Source organism: Oreochromis aureus, linkage group 1, assembly GCF_013358895.1.
Source record: "Oreochromis aureus strain Israel breed Guangdong linkage group 1, ZZ_aureus, whole genome shotgun sequence".
Taxonomy (NCBI): Eukaryota; Metazoa; Chordata; class Actinopteri; order Cichliformes; family Cichlidae; genus Oreochromis; species Oreochromis aureus.
Window position 1 is genome coordinate 13,214,661 of NC_052942.1, and position 25,842 is coordinate 13,240,502.

General features: G+C 41.9%; 1 protein-coding gene across 1 annotated transcript in view; it reads right to left on the bottom strand.

Moving 5' to 3' along the window:
• uacab (uveal autoantigen with coiled-coil domains and ankyrin repeats b) overlaps positions 1-25,549 on the bottom strand; it is a 41,110-nt gene extending 15,561 nt beyond the window's left edge. The window contains exons 1-2 of the mRNA XM_031744493.2: positions 25,315-25,549; positions 3,407-3,537 (exon numbers count right to left, since the gene is read on the bottom strand). Coding sequence (XP_031600353.1) covers positions 3,407-3,537; positions 25,315-25,362 — 179 coding nt within the window. The 5' untranslated portion in view covers positions 25,363-25,549. The remainder of the gene's footprint in view (positions 1-3,406; positions 3,538-25,314) is intronic.
• Between the last annotated feature and the right edge of the window lie 293 nt (positions 25,550-25,842).

Below are 25,842 nucleotides of genomic sequence, written 5' to 3' on the forward strand. Positions count from 1 at the left end.
TACAGCATCATTCAAGTGTTGTCACTGGGATAGTCAAGCCAAATTATCCAAATCTATCGACCAATGAGAACCATGTGACTCGACTGAACATACTCGGTGCAAGTTGAAGCGAAAGTGTTTAATGCGCGATTGCTACACAGTGCACATATTCACTTGTTAATTGCCTACTTAGTTAAGCCGTTTCCCACTGCACGTGTTTGCCAACATGTATTTAATCATCACCTTCAACTGGAAACGTTCCAGCTCCGCTTGTCCAATTTAACCCACAGCAGCACTGCTGCTAGTCTCCATGCAAGACTGCGGAGCACTTGTGCGTAAACTTATCTCTGTCTGACACCCACCCGGACACATGAGCTCGTTCATACACTAACCCCAAGTTATCTGCCAAGGAGACAGCTCGGCTGTCACCTCAACGCTGGTGTGGGTATTAAAAGCAGTGTTGATGACCAGGAGATGCTGATCTTCTGTGGAGCAGTGGCGTCCTGGGCTGTCCAGGCCAAACAGCAGACGGGAAGTAGAGTAAAGCTATCCAAGTGGGGGTGATACAGGCGATACCTCTCACTAAGATCATAACCTACATCACTTTCCATAAGGGAACTCAAGGAATGCTTCGGAATAAGGTTAAAGGTACATAAGTGCAATTAATTGAGTGCATTTCCCCATAACTTTGATGAATAGAGAGTGATGACTGTCTTGACAGCAAATATAACTCAAAGCCAAAATGGTCAAGCCTGAAAATCTGGCATTTCCTGTCCCTGTAATAATAAAATAAAGGGAAAAATACCAAAAATCCATCTTAAATAAAGTCTGATATTCACCAAACACAAAGAACTGATGCTATAAATACATGGAGACCTCAGTGAAATGGTTAGACAAGATTTTTTTGGAGACTAATGGCTCTGGCTTTAACAGAGCACATTACATTTTCACATCTGCTCCTTGGGGAGCTTTCAGGTTGTCAGTCTACTGGATATGGCTGCTATTTTTAAAAGAGTCCACTTGTTTCTGGTTTCTATCAAACGCTAGTATGACGCTAGCTGAACCATGTGTGACAAAGTGAGTCTCTGAGGATACAACAGTCTATGTTCGTATCTTACATTTAGCTCCCTCTTATCTGAAAGTGAATATTGGTATGTGTGCACAAAAACATGTTGCTCTACTCGTTTCTGTAAAGCTTTGTCAATCACTGCTGCGCTTAGTTTTAAGAAAGTCCTCTAATGCCAGTGGTAAATCACAACATCCATCATATCAAAATGAGAAGGTCAACATTGTCGGCTGGTAGCCAGACAAGGAGAACATAACAATACACGTGATATGTAACAGAGAGAATGGCAGCGACTGCTTAGTGTTACTTCCTGTAAATCTATCATCAAGTTGGCCTCAAGATCACACACACACGCGTGCACGCACACACACACCTAACCATGAAACTCAGATCTTACAATAGTTATATTAAAAAAAAAAAAAAAAGCACCCCCCAAAAGCACTTGAGCACAAAATTAGCTATTCACTCAGTGCCAGGATTGTGCTGGAGGTTTAGCTGAGTGACTGTCTTTAGTGGTATGCTCATGCTGTCATGAGAACTACTTTTGCTGCAAGGCCCTTGTCTGCACAGAATGAGCATTAGTGATGGGTGGGCTTACCACGCTGAGATCCAGCTAAAGCCACGGCAAAGATGCAAACTGTTTACTCAGCTGGAAGGTGCGATAGAAACACTTAGGGCTGAATTCATTAGCTCTACACAACGAGGCTAATCCAGGGCACACCAAATGATATATTGGGGGCAACAGCTTGTAATTAGTTTCCCCTCAGAGGTCCATGATTATAAGGAATCACCATTCAACATTCCTTTGTGGGCTTTTGCAAAGGCCAGAATACCATATGCACATGTTGCGTGTGTCTGTGTGTGTGTGGCCCAGTGAACTATAAGCGCTCTCGCTGAGTTGCGGTTCGCTTTTGTTTTGGTTAGACGTGGCAAAAGCGTGTCCTCTTCCAGCCCCCCCTCGAATATTCATTCATTCATTTTACAGTTAACCGGTTCTGATCCACAGGGGAACGGCGAACGATAAGCATGACTGTGTTTGGAAACAACAACCTCTGCAGGCTGTGGTTCTGGATTTAGTTCTGACAAATTCTAGCACCTTATTATGAGACCAGGCATTTATCAGGATGTGCGTATAATTGTGTTTATTCGCATGCATGTGCACGTCGGTCTATGCGGTGGTGCCACAAGAGAATTTCACGCACTGCTGAAAATACTCTGCACCTTTGCAGTCTGGGATCTGGAGCTCCAGAGTTTTATGGTTTAACAAAGGCTTTGTCAAAATAAACGTGCAGCACGGGCCAGAGACGAGTGACTCATTCATATATCTAGGATTAAACCGAGGGCGCCTGCCCGCCCGAAATGCTGGTGTGAGAATCTGTTTAAATTTAGGAAGAAAACAGAGCACTGCATTTTTTTTTTAAAAACAGGTCAATGTATTGTTTTTCAAGGTTGAACCATTTTTATTAATAGCACTATATTAAAGGTCTGTCTGGGAGATGTGTTCATATCTGTGGTTTTGGATGGCTGAGATGCAACATCAGAGAATTCCTCATACACGTTTCAGACTGACCTATTTTCCTTCGATTACTTACTGCCCTGTTAACGCTGCAGGGTGCATATCGAGTTATTTTGAAAAAAAAAAAAAAAAAACAACCTCTGAATACCTCAGGTTCTCACTTAAAACATGCTCTTCAAAGATGTCAAGAAATCATGGTAATGGCCTGCAGCAGGGCCTAAATGTATTACTTGGTGTTGCAAGCATCACAGTGGATCTAATCTGAATTTGCAGGGAGTCATTTCCTGTAGGGACTACATAAACAGCCTCCGGCCAATGTGGTCAAGCCTCGTGTCCACAGACATTCTTTACACCAGCTCCCACACTGACCTCCGGTCAAAGGGAAACTAAAAGGGAAGTTTCTGGATATAAAAAAATGGAGACAGAATCGTGTAACTGCACTCGGTTTCATTTTGTTGTGTTTATATTTGTGGAGGTTCATGCAGGGGTACGTGGTGCTTATTTAAGACATTCTGGAGCGAGAGTGACCTAATTGTGAAGGAATCTTAAGGATGCTTTATCTGGAAAAAAAGGTCAGGAATCTCACGCGGTGGGGAGATCACCACAATGTTTGGAATTGCTGTTGCTGCTTTTAGATTTACACATCTTTGACAATCCATGCTGGACTCAAACACACACAAACGTTTCAGTGATTTGTAATCTGCACACTATCATCTCACTGTACTACACTTCGTGTGGTACGCGTGTGTGCTGCTGAAGCTCAAAGCTCCGACTATACATGTCAACATACTGCACATGGATGCATGTGTGTCTGCATACAGATGCATGCGCCTGTGTTTACTTACGCAGAGCGTCCTTCCACGTCAAGTTTAGTGGGGATGATGCCCTTCTTGTTGAGAACAGCAGACACCTTGTCCACCTCGCCACGCTCCACTGCCTTCATCAGCCGATCATCATACTTGTTCCAGTCTGTGTTCTGTCAATGATGATAGCAAACTATCAGACATTTCTGACCAAACAGTTATACATTTCGCCAAGGCTGTACTTAGTTTAACAGCTGAGAGTAATAGCTATAATTTGGTCCCCAGGAGTTTTAGCTGACTACCAAACGCAACCCTGGCACAAACACACATAGAACAAAGTCCATTTCTGAGTCATTTTTCCTTTTCTGCTATAATAACAGACAAGAATAGACCTTAATGTGCCAGGAATTTGAAACGCTTCATGAGTTGTGGCTACAAAGCAAGGAAACAGAGCACTCTTAAAGCTCCTGATAAGAATGTGGCTCTTTACACTGAAAGTCAAAATAAAGACAAAGCAAAAACAAGCAAGCGCAAATTTTAATCATAACCAAGATTCAAAACAGGCGATGTGTACACAGAGAGCTGATCTAAGAGTTCTGCCACTGCACTGCTGCTTCTGTAAAGCATAGCTTTCAGCTACATTCACACTGTTCATGAAATCAGAGCTCCAGCAAAGGTGGTGACAAAGTAAAATTATTGGCAATGAATACCTACAAAGTGCATGGAGGTGCATTTCAGCCAGCGGCTCATCTTGGGTGAGTGGAGCTGGTCCTTGCACCGTGCTACTGAAAAAGTTGCCACTTTTCTGGTTTACAAAAGCGAAACTAGAGAAAAACAGTACAAAAATCCCCTCAGTCTCTCAGTGCACTCAGCCAGTGAGTGCAACAACAAAAAAGAAAGGATGAGAAGACAGAAGGGTGAGAGTCTGTAACGCAGAGGAGGTCCTCTTATGGGAGGTTTAACCTCAGGAATCTTTCTCACTTGCAGCAAAAAAGTTCATTTCGCAAGATTTTTCTAAGCATTCCTCTGTTGCTCATGAGCGCTTCCGGCAAGTTCATCACTGCACAGCAGTTTAGTTGATCGTTAAAGGGAGGAGAGGAGGAGTGATTGAGGAGAAAAGAACAGAGGTGGAGAAGCAGTAGGGCCAGCCCTGCCAGCCCTGGGACCTGCCCTGGCCGGCAACTGCAACTCCTCCTCTGGTGGGGGAAGTCAGCTCAGCCTGGCTACCGTTCACCTCCCTCAAGTGCCGTCGCCTCTTTTCCTCAACTCAGTCTCCCTTTCTTCTGGAACTCTTCCTGCTGTTTTCTGTCTGAAAAAACAAACTCAACGCTCTTTCTTGTCGAGTAGTACTGAAGGGTTTCTCTCGCTGCCTCTTCTCTTCTCTATCAGTGGTCTCCAGCTTCTTCACCCCACCAAATGGCAAGGTCAGTCAGGCTCAGTGGGGTAAATATGTGAACTCTCACAGGTTTAAAATATCACCCCCTCCCTGGTAAACAGCAGCGGTGCAGACAGCCCTGCAGACTGGTTACCTCTTTATTTTTTGACCCTCCAACCTTTCTGTAGTGACTGATAGGAAGACAGTGGCTAAGAATACATTCTGGACATGCCTCCAGCATGAGTAATGGCTTTAATGTCCATCAGCACTGCCAGCATGCGACAAGGCCAGCCAAAAAGACCGTGCTTACATCGCCACCCCCCCCACACACCGTGCTCTCTGCTTGCCTCCCATCTGAAAATATTAATGTCAGAGGGGGATTATGGTTTGCACATTTTGAAGTGGTCTTGGCACTGCCCCTCAAAGGATACTACGGGGCCAAAAGCTGCTGTTAACCCATCCATCTAAACGGGGCGGTGTGGCTCCGAAGCCCCGTGATCCTTGCAGTACGGCAGCAGGGTTAGACGACAGCCTTTTTACAACTGTCTGTGACTGCAGCCCCTCCAAAACCCGCATCTATATTGCCTCCAAACTTTCACTGATACACTTTAAAAGCACAACTTTAACAGAGTAAAGCATCACAGAAAAAAAAAAGAAGTTAAAAAAAGGGGGACACACAGACATCAATCTATGGTGAGGAAGACAGGATACAAGGAGACCCGTTTAATTTACACACTACATCAGCTCCTCATGTTACTGCCCGCTGCCAGACTGGCGTTAACAGAGCAACACTGATATCCACAAACACGCAGAAAGACCTCCTCCGCATGACATGTCGTATCATAAGAAGTAGGTGTCAACTTACGAAAGCTGCTCACCCTCGCATGGAGACAAAGCCGCCAAAATGGCACCTAGCCATCACATACGTCGGTCACGTAAATATCTCACAGTGCTTTGCTGCTGTGTGTATTTGTTTGGGAATCTGTTTATGTACTAGTTAATATTAGGGCTGTTAGCAAGCAAGAGGTGCCGCCGCAGTAGTCCCTGTCTTTCAAGGGGAGCTGATCGACATATAATAACTTGATGTTGTGAAGAGAAATAGATCATCTGTGTTTGTTGTTGTAACATATGTGACTTAAACTATCTGCAAACAGAACAGAACAGCAAACAGGAAACTAAGAAAAGTTTTCCAGATATGATTCTCACTTTCTTGAGCAGTCAAAGGTTTTAAATGTGAATGAGTTTCCTTTACGAGCTGGAAGGATGATGATTGCAACAGATGACAATATCTAGTTACATGTAATGACGCCAACATGATGTCAATGTATCTTCCTGTTTTACTTTCATATCTCAAATTGTACACTGCTGACACATATTTACCAGGATCAGTGGAAATACTCCCTATACTTTAACAGAACAAAAAAAGTAATGTTTTGGCTAATTTAGAGATATCGCACTTTTGTTTATAGCAGTCTGAGCATTGTTTGAAGTAAATGCAGCAGAGTCATCCAACAAAATTACCGATAGTCAGAAAATCACCAGTTATTTTCTTGAGGATAAAAGCTCCACGTGGGAGTTTCCCTCCAGGACTAATCCATTGCTTTTGCCAGTGAGATAAAACATCTACCCACAAAGAACTGCGTGTTCTGGAAACACCTCTGCTTTTCCATGACACTGGACTTGGCCTGAATGCTAGGTCATCTTTTAAATGATCTGGCATTTACTTGACATTTATTGAATTAACGAGTTGCAAACAAGCTGTTTGGATGACCGCATGACTAATCTGACATCACAGGAGGAGCTTGAATGACATCTGTGATCAATTTCAAATTGCTTAATCACAGTTGTGTGAAAAAGAGTTAGGACCTTTTTCTTCAGTACTAAATAATAAACAGTTGAATAAGTCCTTTAAATACTCTCCTCCCTAAAGTTTGAAGTTCTGAAGGGGAAACTCCTACAAATAAATATGCAGTAAGACCAGCTGCAGAAATAACTGTGTCCATGGCTTTACATCAGTGGTTCCTAACCTTTTTTGCGCCACGGATCGATTTATGTCCAACAATATTTTCACGGAGTGGCCTTTAAGGTGTCTCAGATAAATACAACAAAATAAAACCAGTACCGATACCAAAAAAAGAAGATTTATTAATAACACACTGGATGAGAACCAGGGAAACAGAATTAATGATAAAAACGATTAAAAAATAACAATAAAAACCCTGAAAACCATAAATTTCACACCCGAGCCTCAACTCTCGCAGCCCGGGGGTTGGGGACCGCTGCTGCTTTACATTTTCCTGCATCTCTTTTGTAAATCCTGACAGTAGTGGTTTTTTGAATCTACTACATAAAGAGCAGCAGATTGAGGTTTATCTATAGATTCTTTGAGCTTGAGATCCCATCCCAGGGGCCTTAACGTAGGGTGAGACCTTGTCTTATTGTTTCATCGGAAACCTTGGCTGATAATGACCCACAACCTTTGTCACATAATCAACAGTGGGTCAACGACCCTCTTAAGGGACAACTCCCACTAGGGTTTAAATACCTGGGACTCTCCACCATTTGGTTTTAGAACTGAAGAAGCTTCCCAGATGAGAGGTGAAACGTCTTCAAGAAACTTAAAGAGGTCCAGTCGCTTTTCTTTCCAAGCCCTTAGATTATGGATTCTTAGGGTTGACTACATGACAACTGAGCAGACGATGGTGCAGACTCAACCAGTACCTTCATGGAGTGGCAAACTAGTTGCTGGAACATTAATAAAAAGATTACTGGTATAACAACTCACTTCAACCATGTCTTCTTATATCCACACACCATGCATGTCTGAGAAGGTAAGAGAAAAAAAACATCCTGACTGTAAATAAAAATATGCACCAGGCTCACAACTCCCACTTTGCATTTAAATAACACTAGAGTAAAGCCAATATGTATTTATCTGGGGCATAAAGTGATTTTACAATTTAGTAATTAAAAATCAATTAAAAACATTTATGTTTGTGAATATATTTATTTGTAACATTTTGTTTTATAAAATTGATAAAATTGCCCAAGTCGAGCCTGATGTTACTCATCTCGGCTGATAGTAGGCCACCTTTCTGCAAACAGTTGCAGTCAGTCCAAGTCAGACTGCAACCACTCTCAGAGAGCGTGCTGAATGTTTGCAAACTACTGCTGTCGAATTTATAAATGCAGACGTGCCATCAGTCTATGTCAGTGAGCACAACTCACTGAGACAACTGAAGAGACTCAACTGGCTGCCAGCTGGTTCTGTTAAATGTGAATTTCTGTCTATGCAGACAGCAACAGATATGCTTATTTATCACAGTTAACTCCTGTATTATAGGAAACAGATTGGATGCAACTGCAAGGTAGTAATTAATATTAGCAGTCGAAAAAAAAGGTGATACACCACAATATATGTGCAATAGTCAGAATATTGCAACATATTAAAAATTGTGATAATAATGTATCATAAGTGAAGCACTAGGCATGGATTGATCAATTACTTTCCAGTTCTGATACGGATATCTTGGATATGAATTGGCTGCAGATAGGCTGACGGCTCATTAGCATTGCTGTAACTGGAGCCACAGTGAGACTTCAACAGATGTACACAGAAGTTAAAAAAAAAAATCTCTGTAATTTCTTTTAATTAGTCCAAAACAGAAAACCTTAATAGGCATGGAGCAGCCAGCTTTACAGTGTCTGTATTAAACCTGCATACAAGGCGTTACTGACTCAATATTCTGCTAAAGCTTCTATTTTAACACAGTGACCTAGTGGACAAGACATCACCTGACACTGGATCAGACAGGTTAGGCCTTTCTACCTGTCTGCACAAATTATTCTGGCTGCCTGGTAATATGTCACTTAGAGACTCTCACCATCTTCAGCTCAGATGTTCCGTCACTTCTCCAACACCTTGGTTTCCTGCCTCTCTCAGCCCCTGGCGAGACTAATAGGTCTCCAATATCCTCACAGATGAAATCACCAGCAAGAAATATCTAAGCGGTCATCTGATAAGAGACTGAAGTCGGGATCACAACATAAAGCTTTACGCCAATATGTTAAGTGTCCAACGTCACACTGCAGTTACAGATCTAGTTTTATGATATCCACTACGGGGATCCTCTTGATCATAAAAGTCATCTGTGAAGACACAGACATTAAGCCATGAAATGTAACCCTTTGACAATTTATAGAAAATGTGTCTCTGTAAATACAGGCAGAACCTTTTTCCCATTTAGAGCTTTAGCTCAAGCTTCAGATTTTCAGAAGTCTTCAGAAGTCAGACGTGTAATGCAGCACATGAGTGAACTCAATGGATGCATTTGTCTTCCTCACAAAGGTCACTCAGGGGTTCATTTCTAGTGTGCATCCAATGTGAGCTCAAATGGAGAAATGTTACAAAATTCATCCGAAGCTAAAATGAGGCTTCAGAATAAGATATAATAATGCAGTCGAAATATAGCTTGACGTTAAACAGGACACGAGTAAGAGTTTAGAGACATATACACTCACTGGCTGCTTTGTTACATAAACCTGTTCAACTCGGCATTAATCCAAGTATCTAAATCAGCCAATCAAACTCGGTGCATTTAGGCATACAGAGATGGTCAAGATGACTAACGTAAGGTCAAAAAGAGCATTAGAATAGAGCAGATGGTTTAAGTGACTCTATACATGGCATTGTTGTTTTTGCCAGAGGAGTTAGTCTGAGTATTTCAGAAATTGCTGATTTACTGGGATTTTCCCACACAGCCATCTCTAGGGTTTACAGAGAATGGTCTGAAGAAGAGAAAATATTCAGTGAGCCACAGTTTTCTGGAGGAAAATGCCTTGCTGATGCCAGAGGTCAGAGGAGAAAGGCCAGACTCCTTCAAGCTAATAGAAAGGCAACAGTAACTCAAATAACCACCAAGGCATGCAGAAGAGCATCTCTGAACAGTCTGCGCTATATCATACCCTCTGTGACAATGCTGTATACATTTTTATGCGATATAAAAATGTCATGTTGTGATACCAGTGCTATAGTAACACTATAGTAACACACATTTACGTTCCCTACTGTGTGTAACAGTGAGACTAGCCCAGGCATGTCAGAGCGTAAGAGCTGCGTGTCAACCTTGAATGATGATCTAGTACCTATATAGGAAGTTTCTTATAGAACCTCCAACAAAGTGCAATACTTTGGCAAAATATACAAGAAAAGAGCTCCAGCTAAAGGTGGAAAAAACAAAGTGTTTTCACCACTTGAGGTAAAAACACACCGCTGAGTACAAACAGTCTGTGAATGAGGAGGTGCTAGCAGCCGTAGATGTGCGGCCCAAATGACTCCACTGAGCAAGATACAACATCCCAGGTAGTTTAGTTTAATTATATGACACTATTGTGCATATCCTGATGAGGTACAAGGTTGTGTTACTTTAGGTTTTGTTAAACTGAAGTGTTGGGAATTTTTTCACATAAAATTTCCAAGGAAAACACTACATAGGCTACTTTTGTGCTTATATTTGACTTATTCTTGCTCTATAATCGCTGCTGTACTGCTGGAACCTTGTTTCAATAGAGTCACATTTCAGTCTAGGAAGTATATCATCAGTGACAGTATTTCAGTGGAAAAATCCTATTCATTAACGTACACTTCCGAATGCTGCTGGCTGCAAACATCAATAAAATGTTCTGCTTTCTTTCCTTTTATCATCAGAAATATCATGTTCACAATTTTTCTTGATATATCGTGATATAATTATAAGATTATACTGCTCACCCCTAACGCACACCAAACATTGAAGCAGATAGTCTACAGCAGCAGAAGACCACACTGGGTTACTTGTCAGCTAAGAACAAGAACTGAGGCTACAATTTGCACAAACTCACCAATAATTAGGCAAAAGTAGACTGGAAAACTGTTGCATGGTCTGATGCAACAGTGCTAAGCACAGATGCAACTCGATGTCTGCCACAGCATTTGGATGGTACAGTCAGAATTTGGAGTAAACGGCACAAAAGCGCAAATCCATCCAGCTTTGTATAAACAGTTGGTGATGGTGGTGTGGGGGATATTTTCTTGGCACACTTTAAGTTTTTAACCAGCCACCATCAGTTCAACAACATCCACCGGCAATTGGCAGTATATTTGCAGAGCTGTGTGTGAGCTGTGCATTTTTGTTTGAAACCTTAAGAGGACCTTACAAGTCCCTGCAACCTCTCAGAGAATAAACAAGTAAGAATAACATAGGCTAAATGGTGCATACTGGTCCAATCAATTGGACAACAACCACTAGAGCATGCTTTGAATTTTGCTTTACATAGCAAAACTGCATTTCTTTGATATTTCAGATAAACACACATGTTACAGTAACTAAATGACACAGGTTCAAACAAACTAGAGCTTCCTGAAGATAATGACCAATATATTGCGTGACTAACATAACATGTCCAAACATGACACCAATCTTCTGCTACTATTTTTATCATTTATCCCTAGAGATACCTGTTTGTGACATTAAAATAGCTGCATACTTTGTGAATATCTCAATGACAATTTGATTTATTGGTGGGATAAGCTGTGGCAGTTAAAAAGCCAAAACTCTAGCTGGGTCAGTGTAAACGAGACCCTCAAGAGCTTAAATATCAGAAACTGTGCCACAGAAATCTCTCGAAGTGGCACGTAAACAAACAATGCAGGAACACGGAGCAGTTTTCATGAACAGTCAGGTGAACATGAAGGAAAGATGGACAATCCTGTTAGTAATTTATAAACTCAGTGGGACACTTTATAATCATCTTCTCTGTTACTGATGAATAGATGCAGCTCTCTGGCATACCTTTTCTAGCATTGCAGTTTGAGGCGGGAGTGTTTTTACACCAGCGCCCATACCATCGCACACATCCCTTTAATCTGTGACCACAGACCTGTGCGTAACGCGGTGAGCTGTGCAACTGTCTGAGCATGTAGGGTGTAACTGAAACCCCTGAGGGCCAGAGACAGAAAGGGTGCAGGAGAGAAAGACTGGGAGTATGTGAGCCAAACACACAAGGACAGGAGTGGGGTGGAGGTGTGAAAGTGACAAGATGCAGCATGCTTGCAGTCAATCTGTCGTTTTGGAACAGGTAAGCTGATGCTTCACAATAAAAGCCCCTCGTGCATTTGGGCCGACACTGATGGTTCAAGCCAGGTGTCTGGAGAAAACGAGGCACTGGTTGTCGGAATGTATATGAAGCATGTCTGGATAGCTGCTAAGGACAGAGTCATTCTTCCAGGGCTGGATGCATAAGAACAGACAGAAGCGCCCTCTGGTGGTCAGTAGAAAAATAACAAGTCAATGTATATCTGCATGCTCTGACCGAGAGGATAGGTGACTAGCATCAAAAGCATTAATAACACGATGCTAAGCTAAAGAGAATCCAAAGCAATTGTATCTTACAAGTATTTCTGCAAATAACAGAAAATGTATTACAGATACAAGTATGTATGAGAAAATTCTAGCAATCATTAGTACAAACTTCCATCACGCAGTCAGTGCCAGGTGCTTATATAAGATCACTGTCATGTGTTATTGTTCTCAGCAGCTGTGAATCTAATTAACATTCAGTGCTCAAGAAACAACAGAAAGTAAAAGGAAATACTGACTTAGATTAAGCACAAATTTACCAACTGCATAAGAATGCAGCCTTTGCACTATGACACACACAAAATGAAACATGGTGCCAACTCTGCAGTGACTGTTGAAACAGATCAGGATACAAAAATGTGTGAAGCTCTGAATATCTATTAGCATGCAGTAAGGTGAGCTGTTATCTTTGTGAAGGTTTAAGACACTTACGTAAAGCCTAACCCTGTGGGAACTAAAATAAAGCCCATATGGTAAAGTGGCTTTCAGGAGTTTCCTGGTGATCCTCCAAAGATATTCTTACTTGTGCTGCCCAAAATGGAGACTAGTCAATCCAACTATTAGGTCAAACCATTTTAGATGACACTTGACCCAGAGGGCAAAACTTTTCCCAGCTATTTTCCCTCAACGTCCGTGACCTGCTGCCAGGCCCGGCACCTTCCTCATTCCCTAAACCCAGTGGTCCTTGCCCCTGCCAACTCACCTGGAAAGGCAGTCTAATGACAAACCAGTAAGCCACGTTCTATAAGAAAGTCACTGAAGTTGTTGTTCAGCAGTACTTGCCACTGACAACATGCCACCACAACTCTGCAGCTCCGGCTTCACGCAAGAAAAAGGAAGGATGCAGCCCGCCTCACCGCAGTACCGTAAGCACAGTAGGTATTAGACCTGCTAAACATTCGCCGCCACTCTGATGGTGTTAACATACTGCCATCAGCATTTAGCCAACCACTGCCTCATGGAGCTGTTTTGATGACTGTACACTCTTGGTCACATCATCAAATAAAGATTTTGAGGCACAGATTTGTTAGGGAGCTACCAGTTCTATAACTTTTTGATTTCATTTCAGTTTTTCTGTAAGCCAGCAGCTTAGCTGACACTTTTTATAAAAATGAAATAACAATATCCCCCAGGAGGAGAATTAAAAACATGCAGGGTTATGAGTTTTGTCTCTAAATGACCGCTTGTATGACTGCTATTATCCCAGCTAGTCCGACCATGTGGAGACTTTATAAAGAAAAAACCCCCCGAAAACTCAGAGCTGTGGGGGAATAAAATTAATTCCCATTAGCTAGCGAGGGAATACTTGGGTCACTAATCCAGAAACACTACAGCAAATTAAGAAAGTATTGACTTCCTTAAAGAGGTAGTATTATTTTAAAAATGCTCCTAAAATTTACATTTTCAGCCCCTGAAGGAAAAACACACACAGGAGGATCTGTGGGACAACAGCACTTTAGTGTTATTTTGCTGAAGGAAGCATTATGAACAAGCAGCACCCCAAGAGCACAAACCTCCATGAGGAAGCTCATTCTCTGGGTAGTATTTAATTTTAAGGGATTTTGTACATACTCATTTTATGTTATTTGGTATTTTTAAATGTACTTTAAAACATGTGAAGTTCCGTAAAAACGAGTGCAAAGAGCAGGCTTTTGTTATTTGCCTTGTATAAACCCATTCTGATATACTCAAAATGATTTAAGTACAATTATTTTTTATTCTTTTATATTTATATGACTTTAGTACATGGGTCAATTAAAATGTTATGATATTCAAATTTTTAGGTATTTAAATGGTAATAATTTGGTACTCTAATCTACACAAGTCATAATAAAATAATATCTGAAATATTTGAATATTTGATATTTAAAATCTCCGTATATAATTCCCTGTATGGCAATAGCGCAACAATGGCAGTAAGAAACATTGCTTTAAATCGCTCTATACATCATTATTAACACTTTATTATCACCTTCAGATCAATCTAATGACCTGAGAGGTCAGAGGTCAAATGAGTCATATTTGAAATCTTTACACTGTACTACCTATATGCTAATAATATAAATCCCACTTAAACTCATTAAGTTGACTTTGGTGGATTTAATCCAAAACTTTAATGGACTGTTAACGCGACCCCACTCTACACCATCCTTTGTGTAACAATCTATTACTGTATGTGAAGAATAGCAGAGTGAAAACCACAGGATTCTTTGGTCTCTAATGGCGGTATGTGGTTAAGCAAGAAACGCTTTGGGCATGCTGGTACTTGGGCAGAAATACTATGTTGACACTTGTTTGGTCGGTTCTCTCTCTCCGTCTCTCTCACACCCTCTCTCTCACTCTCTCTCAGTCACTCACTCTCACATGAACACACACACACAAACTTTGGTATAAAACTTGAAATACTACAACTGAAATGCACTTACATGTGGTGTATTTACTGTAAATACGAGCTTACCAATTTTCCATATATATTATTATCATGCAACACACCAAAACATCAGTAAACATACTTCAAAAAATCTCCCTAGTCTTACACGTAAAGACCTCTGACAAACAAAAACAGTAACATAAATGTATGTAATAAAATAATATCCAATAAACAATAATTTAACAATTACTACACTGACTACAACTATCAGAATTTTTTTTTTTTTAATGCAATTGTGGAGAACACCTGACTCATGCCTGTTACAAAGCAGGCACTGGCTTGCCCCTCTGACATTGTCCAATGAACACATATTCTTTCCTATGACCACCTTCTTCCAAGAAAAGTCTATTTCCACATCTCAAAACACAGCAGATGCCCATTCACACCACAAATAGAGCATCAGTTCACTCTGCTGCACCGAGTTTCCACCAACACGCACTAAACAGAGACATTGGCAGCCACCATAAAGAGATATACAGCAAAAGACAGCATGCTCTGTGTGGCAGGTATTCTATCTAGTCTATAACCTTTTAGTGGCTATTGCACAAATAATACATACAGCTTCTTGAATGGACTTCACCTGTGTTTATCTATCACTGACTGATGTGACGCATCTTAACAAGGCATTTGTTTCATTTTAAAAACAATAAAATGACTGTATAATCTCATAAAAAGCAGACTTGTCTAGGTCTCCAGTGACGACCTGTAGCTGAACACAGCAATGGTGTTAAAGCGAAAGGCACTAATTGGCTGCACCACTTTGTTTCTCCCACTATCTTGTTTGTTCGTGACGACAAAGGGAACAGTGATTTTTTGAAAAAGTAACAAAACCGTCCAACTATGTTAGTGACTCCACATTTTTCATACGGCAGAGGCACGTGTCTAATCTGCAGACAGACAGAAACATACAAACAGAGAGAGCACAGCTTGATAGGGCTTAGTCCCTGCTGCTGAACAGCAGTTTGTCCTTCATCAGCAGAATCTTTGTCCCTCTGTTGCTCAGCATGACTGATTGACTGACTGTGTGTGTGTGTGTGTGTGTGTGTGTGTGTGTGTGTGTGTGTGTGTGTGTGTGTGTGTGTGTGTGTGTGTGTATACATTCTGACGTCAGCTGAAGCCCACCCAAAGTCAGTCAATAAACTAAGCCCCTTCTCACATGCCAACCTCCCATCACTGCCCTGACACACACTCAACTGACTGAATGCAAAGCTCACACATGACAAACATGGTACAAAAAAAAAAAAAAAAAGACACGCACTTAACCACCAGAAACAAATTTATGTTCCCTGGATGTTGCAATACAGGATGAGCTCTCTGCTCCATGCAAGCAGTGGGAGGGGCCACAGCATGGGAACGCAGACGGGTAACACTGCTGGGATGACCTCACGGCCGCTCTTATGGAGCCAGACGTTAATCCTGAAACAACAGATCATCATGTTGCCACAGACCATACAGCCGACACAACATCCAGCCTAAAGCAAACATGCGACCAGTCTGTCTGACAGTTTGTCTCCTTTGGTCAACGCAGTCAATTACTATTACTATTAATGGGGGAATAAGATGGGGCTTTATTGTCTTGTGTACTGGTACATAAGTATTCCTCATAAAATAATACTAAGAGGCAGCATGTCTGAATAAATGAACACAGCACTGTTCTAACCGCACACCGTTAGAGGGAAATGGAGAATTAAAAACAACAAAACACTAGGTCCTGATTACTGGTATGAGAGCTTCATAATGAAGCAAAGCCTGCTATCTAACAGCCAAGCATACACGGCATTTAGTCAGACAGGCGCTCGTCATGAGATTTAAACAGCCTTACAGTCTGACCAAGGATTAGCTCAAATGAAACACTCAGTCCATCCGAACTGAACCCCAAAAAGTAAACACCACACACACTGTGAAAATTAAGCAGGGTGGAAAAGAGGATTTTAATCAAATCTCGCCCCCCTCCAGCAGAGGTTAAGAACGCCTGCTGGGTGTCTCCAAGTTGCAGCCTAAACTTGCTAAAGGAGCTTCATAAGTAGGTAGTTTAAGAACGCTCAGTGGGTAGAAAGAAATTCCTGGGTGTTTAGGAGGCTGTAAAACATACAAGCTCCCCACAAAGGCAATAGTTTATCATTACAAATAAACAGACATCTCATCTTCCTCTAACACAGCAGTTTAGAAAAGCAGGGTTCTGTTTCAGCAAGCATTTTGTTTCTATGTGAACAAAGTTTAATATGTACTAAAAAGCTGGACCTGGCTTAGTGACAGGCATGTTATAAATTCTCTGTTTATTTGTCCTGCCTTGCAGACCGAGGCACAGCCAGACAAAACACTCACTTGCAGACAGAATATACTTCACTTCCCTCAATGCCCCGCAATGCACTCTGCAGAGGGTAAAAACACAGCAGCAGATCTTTACAGAGATCGCCAAGGAGTGACAGTAACCGCAGGCTTGACAAACCTCAACATGTGACACCAGGCAGGTGGGGAAAAAAGAGCAAATTTGGTTTCACACAGGCTCAATTCTAATGAGTAATTAGCTGGTACCATTTCTGAAAAGGTCAGTACCAAGACACTAAGATAAGTGCCTAGACTTAAAAGCAGCCGCGGGTAACAAATAATCCTTCCACAGCATCTTTGAAACCACGAGGGTTTGACTAAGACAGCTCTTTGATAGATCATGTTGACTCAAGGCTTTCCTTCAGTCACCCTGGCTTGAGCTGCACGAAAAGTGTGTGGCTGTAAAAAAAAGAAAAAAGAAAAAATAAGTGTACTCTCAATATATTTTATTGTTATTTTTATTTTTGTTAGTTTTCTCAATGTATTTAAGGCCTTTGTCACCCAGCGAGATAGACAGTGTTGCAGTCTAGCAGAGCAAACACGTAACACTGATTTCTTTAACTACACGATAAAATATACAAAACCTTTGTTTTCACCTAACTGACCTTCCAAAAACAAACAAAAAAAACCCAAAAATTTCAAACAAAGCCTCGAAACAAAGAAGCAGGAAAGTCAAATCTGCACAGAGCTCATTGGGAGACTTTATCACAATCACCATTTTTATCCCTGAGCAGAGAAACATCTAAAGAAGCTGATAGTGATCACTGCCTAAAGGCTTGGAGCCATCACGTTCCCTTCTCCCATCCGCACCCTCCTTTTGTTAAAAACAACTTTGAAACCAGAGTTGTTTCAACTTCCCAACAAAACATTCCTGCTGCATGTGCCTCCTCTGTCCCACAGTACTTTGCCATCGACAACACCTCCCAGCCCGCTCTCTATTTTGTAAAATAACACTACTTACAGGGTAAGGGAGGCTCCTACATTTCACCATTATTGCACATGCAAACCAAGGGAAGAGAGAAAAAATCTGGGTGTGATCGTGCTGAAGCCAGGAAATATGGGGTAAAACTACTAATTTCTCTTAAAAATGAAATTCATTCCCAAGCTCAAAATCCTGAAAATATAAAACTTGACAGATTATTAAAAAAAGATGGTTTTATAAATACAACAATAAAAAGTTGGGACACAAATTCATATCACTGTGAAGGAAAAATGACCATTAAACATCCATCCATCCATCCATTCGCTTCCGCTTATCCTTTCCAGGGTCGCGGGGGGCGCTGGAGCCTATCCCAGCTGTCATAGGGCGAGAGGCGGGGTACACCCTGGACAGGTCGCCAGTCTGTCGCAGGGCCAACACACAGGGACAGACAACCATTCATGCTCACATTCACACCTAGTGACAATTTGGATTATCCAATTAACCTATCCCCTCAAACTGCATGTCTTTGGACGGTGGGAGGAAGCCGGAGTACCCGGAGGGAACCCACGCAAACACGGGGAGAACATGCAAACTCCACACAGAAAGACCCCGGCCTGATGGTGGAATTGAACTCAGGACCTTCTTGCTGTGCGGCAACAGTGCTAACCACCGTGCCACCGTGCATTAAACATCAAGATTAATTTTCATGTCAGATACAGATTTAATAAATAAGCTTTACGTGTTCAGTCACACTTGCTGCTGAAATCCTTAACATAATCCAAGCCCAAGAACAAAACTGGTTTTACTAGAGAAGCAGCAAATACTCTTTCATTACACTGTGCTGCTACATATTTGCCTAAAGGAAGCTTCTCATTAGAGTGTTCAACCTGTCAGGAGGCTAACGGGGGTTTTCACGATCAGTAATTAAACTGACAGGTCTGAGCTTCCCTCTTCATAGCTCGTACACAATGCAAAAACCATCCAAAAACAAAACTGCCAGGAAAAAAGAAAAACTACAGTGACCATGAACACTGACCTATGGCAAGCTGCAGAGTGACTGCCACTCACCACCATAAAATTTATTGGTGGTAAAAATACCTTTAGTGCTAACCAACCACAGGCATTTTTACAGTTGCAGCCATAAGAATTCAACGTGAATCCCGTAACCTACAAAACATACAGCCTCTAGCTACGTGCCGAAAACCACAAGTGAAGCAATGGGACAATAACCTACACACATACTTAGCAGGCCATTACTAGGTCATAAAGTGGATCTATGTTTTTCCCCTATTCCCCTATTTTTTTTAATTTACTTCATAGCTACAATGAATGCAAAAATGAATTGTTCTAGCTTGTTTGCATAGTGAAAGTCAAAAATCACAAATTAAATTAAAACCCGAGGAATCACCCAGACCTGTAGATGCTATTATAATGATGAAAAAAAACATGTGCGATAGCAAAAGCATAACCACCGCGAAACACTTAATGTATATGCAAGAAGTTAAAGTCTGCCTAGCTGAACTTTGTGACTTTCAGACAATAATTTGAGTTTTACTGTTCTGCTGATTTTCAGCGACAATTACAGTGTCAGTCTGGCCACTCTAAATTGCCGCCTCAATAGAGGCACAGTGACAGCTACAATTAAGTTACAATTCAAGCGAACGTCATGTAGAAAATACTGAGCAGTCATAGAAGACAGATGGACGACAGAGCAGAACAAAACACAGTTATAAAATTTCATGTGTTTGTACTGTCAGGGAACAGACTGGATCTGAACAAGATACAGATACAGACATCCGCAACTCGTCTAAATTTTCTTAACAACAAGCCAAATACTTTGCTTCCCACGAGTGAAATGAAAGCTAGAGAAAATGACACAGTCCTTCACCTTGACGTAGGCCCACTCACACTTCTTATCGTCTATTACAAGGTCTACATATTGTGTTACTATGTTACATATAGACCTTGCACTCTATTTCATTTCCTGATCTTTCCTTCTCTTTATCTTTACACTAAACGTTACGATGGGCTCAGCAGACTTTTAATGATATTCTGATCATGGACACATGATCAGAATATAATGACGGCTTAGGACAACATAGATGAGCATCTTTAAGCATTGATGTCATCGCTCAGTCGTAGCATAACCGACAATCATCCAACAGTAGCAGAGATGTTTTATTTGATTTGATGTGTTTGACATTGCAAAACAATGCCATACCTACCCAATACAGTATGGCAGTCACATTTCACTACATGGCCTGTAAATGGTAAATGGCCTGTATTTGTATAGCGCTTTACTAGTCCCTAAGGACCCCAAAGCGCTTTACACATCCAGTCATCCACCCATTCACACACTGGTGATGGCAAGCTACATTGTAGCCACAGCCACCCTGGGGCGCACTGACAGAGGCGAGGCTGCCGGATACTGGCGCCACCGGTCCCTCTGACCACCACCAGTAGGCAACGGGTGAAGTGTCTTGCCCAAGGACACAACGACCGAGACTGTCCCCAAGCCGGGGCTTGAACCGGCAACCTTCTGATTACAAGGCAAACTCCCAACTCTTGAGCCACGATCGCCCCTACATATCACAAGGAAAACTAAGTGAAGCTGCGTTTTTATTATTACACACTGTATTTTCTCCCGGAAACTCTATTTTGCAGTGATTTTTAACCTCTCATATACCACAGCCTTGTATCCTGTATATCTGCTGGTTACAGGTAGGTGCCCCAACATGCCACCATCCACAGGAGATCTGACAGAGGTAAAGATCTGGCTTTAGGCCTCAGTGAAGCAGGAAGTGTGTAAGAGATTAACAATAACGAATGATTACATGCAGAGTGATGTATAAACACAGAGAGTGAAAAAGGTGAGTGAGGAATACTCAGTGTATCAATGCAGCGTAACTACGGGAGGATTCAGGGTCACCTGATCCAGCTGTGAATTTATGCTTTAAGAAAGAAAAGTTTTAAGCCTGATCTCAAAAGTAGAGAGGGTGTCTGTCTCCTTAATCCAAGCTGGGAGCTGGTTCCATGGAAGAGGGGCCTGAAAGCTGAAGGCTCTGCCTCCAATCCTACCTTTAAATACCCTAGTAAGCCCACACCCTGAGAGGGACGTGCTCTATTCGGGTGATATGGTACTAGGGATGGGTATCGTTTAGGTTTTATCTGATACCGGTGCCAAACCGGTACTTTTGAAACAGTGCCGGTGCTTAAACGGTGCTCGAACCGGTGCTTAAAGAATGGAAAAACACAAACTTTGTCCAAAAACCTCTCATGTTTAGCTGTTTCCACTTTTTCTTTGGTCATTTTAGCCTTTTTGGCCAGGGTGAAGGGAGTATCTGCCATCAAACAAGAAGACAGCCGCATGTAACTACGACGGTGTTTGCTAGTTCACCTTACATGCATTAATGTAATAACGTGGTTAGCCTACTCAACGTAAATTACACACGAACAACATTAAGCTACTCATGCAGAGAAGAACGGTTGCTGCTGCCATCATCATCCGTCATCATTTCTGCTACGCTGACAGGGCTAGGGGCCAGGACTCTACTCTTCGGGTTCTTGGGGTATGTTGCTAACTCCGGGTCCGATAACAGGTACCACACCCGCAGTAGATGTGCACGGTGTGAGGTCTTGCAGCAAGCTATCAAATACGGCACATTTCTCAGCTTTTAAAAAACCGCTATGCGTCACCAGGTGTTTCATCAGATTTGAGGTGTTACCTCCTTTGACAGTATCACAGTATCAGCTTAAAGCACTTGTTGCAGGCTGCTGAGTTTGCATCTTTTGCTGTGAAGTACAGCCAGACTTTTGACCGCTTCGCCTTGGGCATTTTTAATCTGTAGCTCTGCTCTAAAAGAACGTACGTACCTGGGCCCGCCTACTATCTTTGGAAAGGTAAAATGATTGGCTAGAATCCAAAGTGTATGACATCTCAGGAAAAAAAAGCACCGAAATAAAGCACCGAAATGTGCGCTGCTTTTCAGTCTGGTTACTACCGTTTATGTCAGAACCGGTACCCATCCCTATATGGTACTGCGAAATCTTTTAGATAAGATGGGGCCTAATTATTCAAGACCTTGTGAGGAGAAGGTCTTTAAATTTGATTGTGGATTTAACAGAGGCCAATAAAAAGAAGCGTTTTCAAAAAAATGGCCTGGAGGGGTGTCTGCCACAACAACACAATGAATTAAAAAACTATAGGCAAGTGACACAGAACATTTTAGCTGGTTCTGACAGCCATATCTTGAGAAAAAGAAAATCCAAACCTCAGTTTTGCTTTGCTCATTCTGGTCTGACAAGGCTATCATGGATGAATCTGCATTAGAAAGACTTTCTATCATGGAGGCACTTAAAGTGATGTCTGACAGGTTTAGTGTCTCCTTCTCTGATAACCAAATCATTTGTGTATCTCAGTGGTTTCAGTTTCACGGGCTATACTGAACGCATAAAATCCAGCTGACACGATGGATGTTTACTGTGACAACAAGAAGATACTTCGACAGTGCGGCCAAATCTCAAATCTAACCAGGAAATCATTTTTCTCTGGTTACCCTGCTGGAGTTACAACTTTCTGCTCGTACCTCAGTAGCCTCGGCTCTGAAAGCACACCACCCACTATCTCCTGAAACAAACAGATATCACTTTTTTTTTTGCAATCCGAGTATGTGGTTATCTAAAATGTTTGAGGAATGCTGATCGGAATCTTGCTGAGACATTCCTAGGCACATTTTCTTTTTGCTTTATATTTATTTTTATGTTGATAGGGATCTGCTTTTCATAACCCAATAATATTTTCCACAAAGGAATGTCTTTCAGGAACGGACAATGATTGCACGTGAACTTCAACATTCAGAAAATATCAGCAGCTAAACTGAGAGTGGAACAGGTACAGCCCCATACTGTCAGACAGAAAAAACAATCTTGTGTCGCTTCTTTCCATCACATGATCATGGCATTTAAACATGACAATGCTTGTCGTACGAAGCCTTGTAGTTAATCACGCTTCTCCACAGAAGAATAGGCCTCTACACAAAAGAATAACTGAAACTGGAGGCTTGCCTTTTGCAACCGTGAGCCAAACCAACAGACTTCATCCTGTCTTTAATCTACAGCTGGTATTAAGGGAATGCCATGGCATTTTGAATCCTGGATACTAAGTTTTCAGCTTTGTTTGGTAACATAGTCAGCATTCCTCAGCTGAAATAAGTTCTTGGTAATGCGTGACAGGAAAACCTGATTAACCAATAAGCAGGCAACTGTGGAAGACAACGGTAATGACACTAAATATGATGCTTATGGCTTCTTTGTTAAAAAACAAAACCTTTTTCTCTGAATTTTAACAACAGGGGACACAACTGATACATTTACAAAAGGAGTGGGGAAAGATGGAGTTTCCTCCATGGATTTGTTTTCTTTGGCCAGGATTGCGTTACAGTTTCAATACCCCCCACCCACCCCCACGACTGCCTCTCCCACTTGAAAAATGTGCATGTATTTCTTAATGATTAGTCACGCCACCCAGAAAGAGCGAGCAAGTTCACCTCACTGTGCACCAGCGAGCGAGGCACGCATCTAAAACGTTTAGCGCTTAATGCCGTTCACCTTAACGCCTCGGTGAGTGATTGACTGGTTGATTTGCATTTCACAAACATCAAAGTGCAACAGGTGGTGATGACATACTCCTTCTATGTGTTTGTTTACCTGTGCAAGCACAAAGATCTTACCTGAAGCAGAACAGGTTTGTTAAACATTTTAAATTAGTACCCATGTTTTGTTATGTTTTGTTTTGTTTTTTTTAAACACACCTTTTATCTGTAGGTGTGCTAATATTTCCTCTTCTCCCTTCACAGAGGAATGCAACGGGAATGTTAGCCCAGTGTAAATGTCACATCTGTTTCCTCAACACAGCCCACATCGAGCTTTTCCTCAGGGTGCTATGAAACAAATGGAACAGAAAGTCTGCAAGCTTTTTTTGCTTCTTTTTTTTTTTTTTTTTAAATGGGTGTCTCTGCTTCTGTCAGAGGGGGTGAGACAGCCGTCAGTACACATACAATACCATTTCAATCTCGAAAGGCTTCTCTTCTCTTCGCTCCCTCTCTCCTTTTATTTAAACGGGGGCCGGATAGTTTACCACACACAGCTCCTCTGGCTTTGTGCCTTTCTCATGGTAATTGCTGGGAGCCGAAAACAGAGTGCAGTGCCAAACACCCACTGCATGCTGAACTGTGCAGAATTGTAATGGCTGTCTATTCAGCAAAGTTCATACGTCATCGCTGGATTGTGAAGAATCAATTCCACCCTATGGTCAAAGATGAGGGTATTCAAATTATGGGAAAAGCCTAGAACTGATGGATATTTCCGGCTGTGTGATCATGCAGATTGTAACAAACTTATATAGACTTTTGGAGGCATCGGGCACTGATGGCTAAATTTGACAGTGGAGTTGCACAGTTAGACTTTAAATACATTGTCTCCATTTTAGTAGTTAATCAGTGCAGCTGAACAAAACAAAGGATTAACTCAGACTATTGTAAAGTTTAATGTTCAACTTTGTCATCTATGTCACGCCATACTTCACGGTAAACGTCTGAAGGTCTGCTACTCTTCAATAATAATCGTGTATTAATAAAAATAATAATGCACTGCTTTTGTTAAACAAAATAAACACAAAACAGCCACCACTGGTTTTCCTACTTTTACATTACGTAAGCACTGAATGGAGAACACTAAGCTCCAGTCTCCAAATATGTCTACCATTCATGTTGGTGGACAAAATATTAGAAACACAAGCAATACACCACCACACTAGATCCTTGTTCAAGCGCGATCATGATCATGACTTTTTCTTAAACAGATCTACTGGAAAGTTTCACGGACATGGTTTCAGTAGCTGTAGGCTGGTAAAGAGAACACACTGGTGCATTTAGACAACCAAAAACAAAACATCATTCAAAAGCTCTCAGTGTGTTCACAAGACACAAATGAAAGGTGGGTCGAAGTGCACCACAGCTTTTTTTTAAGGACCACAAATGTCCCCTGTGACAACGAACAGCAGAACAGGCACTTTGTGGTATTGATTTGTGGTGCTTTTCTCCAGAGCGCGCTTTGTCAACAACAACAACAACAACAACAAGAGCACAGCTCCAGCAAATTTAGGCCAGGTCATAAAAATCTGAACCTGGCCTAAATCTGCAGTATAATAAACTTTGTCGAGCAGGCCACGACCTCCGCTTGCGCTTGCGTGTGTGTGCAGGTGCTTGAACGTGCTGGCGGGGTGTCTGTTTTCCAGGGGAGCGCGCGGGCAGCCACCGTGGGAACATGACCGCGGTTAGCGTGGTCGCTAAGAAAGGGAGGCGAGGGTTATAGACAGCAACTCGCGGAGGTACAACACAGCGTCGGGTCACAGCGCCGTTCATCAACGCGCAGCTGACCGCTCCAGCGGTGGGAAACAGAGAAAATGAGCAAAACCGAGAAAATAAATGATCAACTTACTGTGATGGTAACTTCGTGCTTTTTTAATCGATACTTGAGGCTCTTCATCTTTGAAAGTTGAGGTCTCCGGTGTTAAACTTTTCCTGCACTGGACAAGTTCATTAAAAAAGTGCAAAAGTAATGCTGAAAGTTGCCACAAAGTAAGTTTAATCTGCGCCGATTCCTCACAGAGCAGGTTTCACCTGACGCCTAACCTCAAATTCCCGAAACTCCCGTCGCACTGCGACTGACAACCTGTGAGCCAATCAAACCAAACCAACCGGGTTCTGTTCACCTTTAATCCAATGGGCAGTAGCGGAGGGCGGGACTTCCTTGGAGAGTGGCCGCTGGGAACAATTGGAGTCGTCCTGGGACAGAAGCCGGTGTGACGTCAGGATTACCTGAAGAATGAACGCCTACAAACAATTACCCGTAAACATCGATGTAAACTGAAAAAAACAAAACAAACAAACAAACAAACAAAAAATATATGCTGTTTAAACATCACAACATCCTCTAATCCCCCTCCTGCCCAGAGTGCCCTGAAAC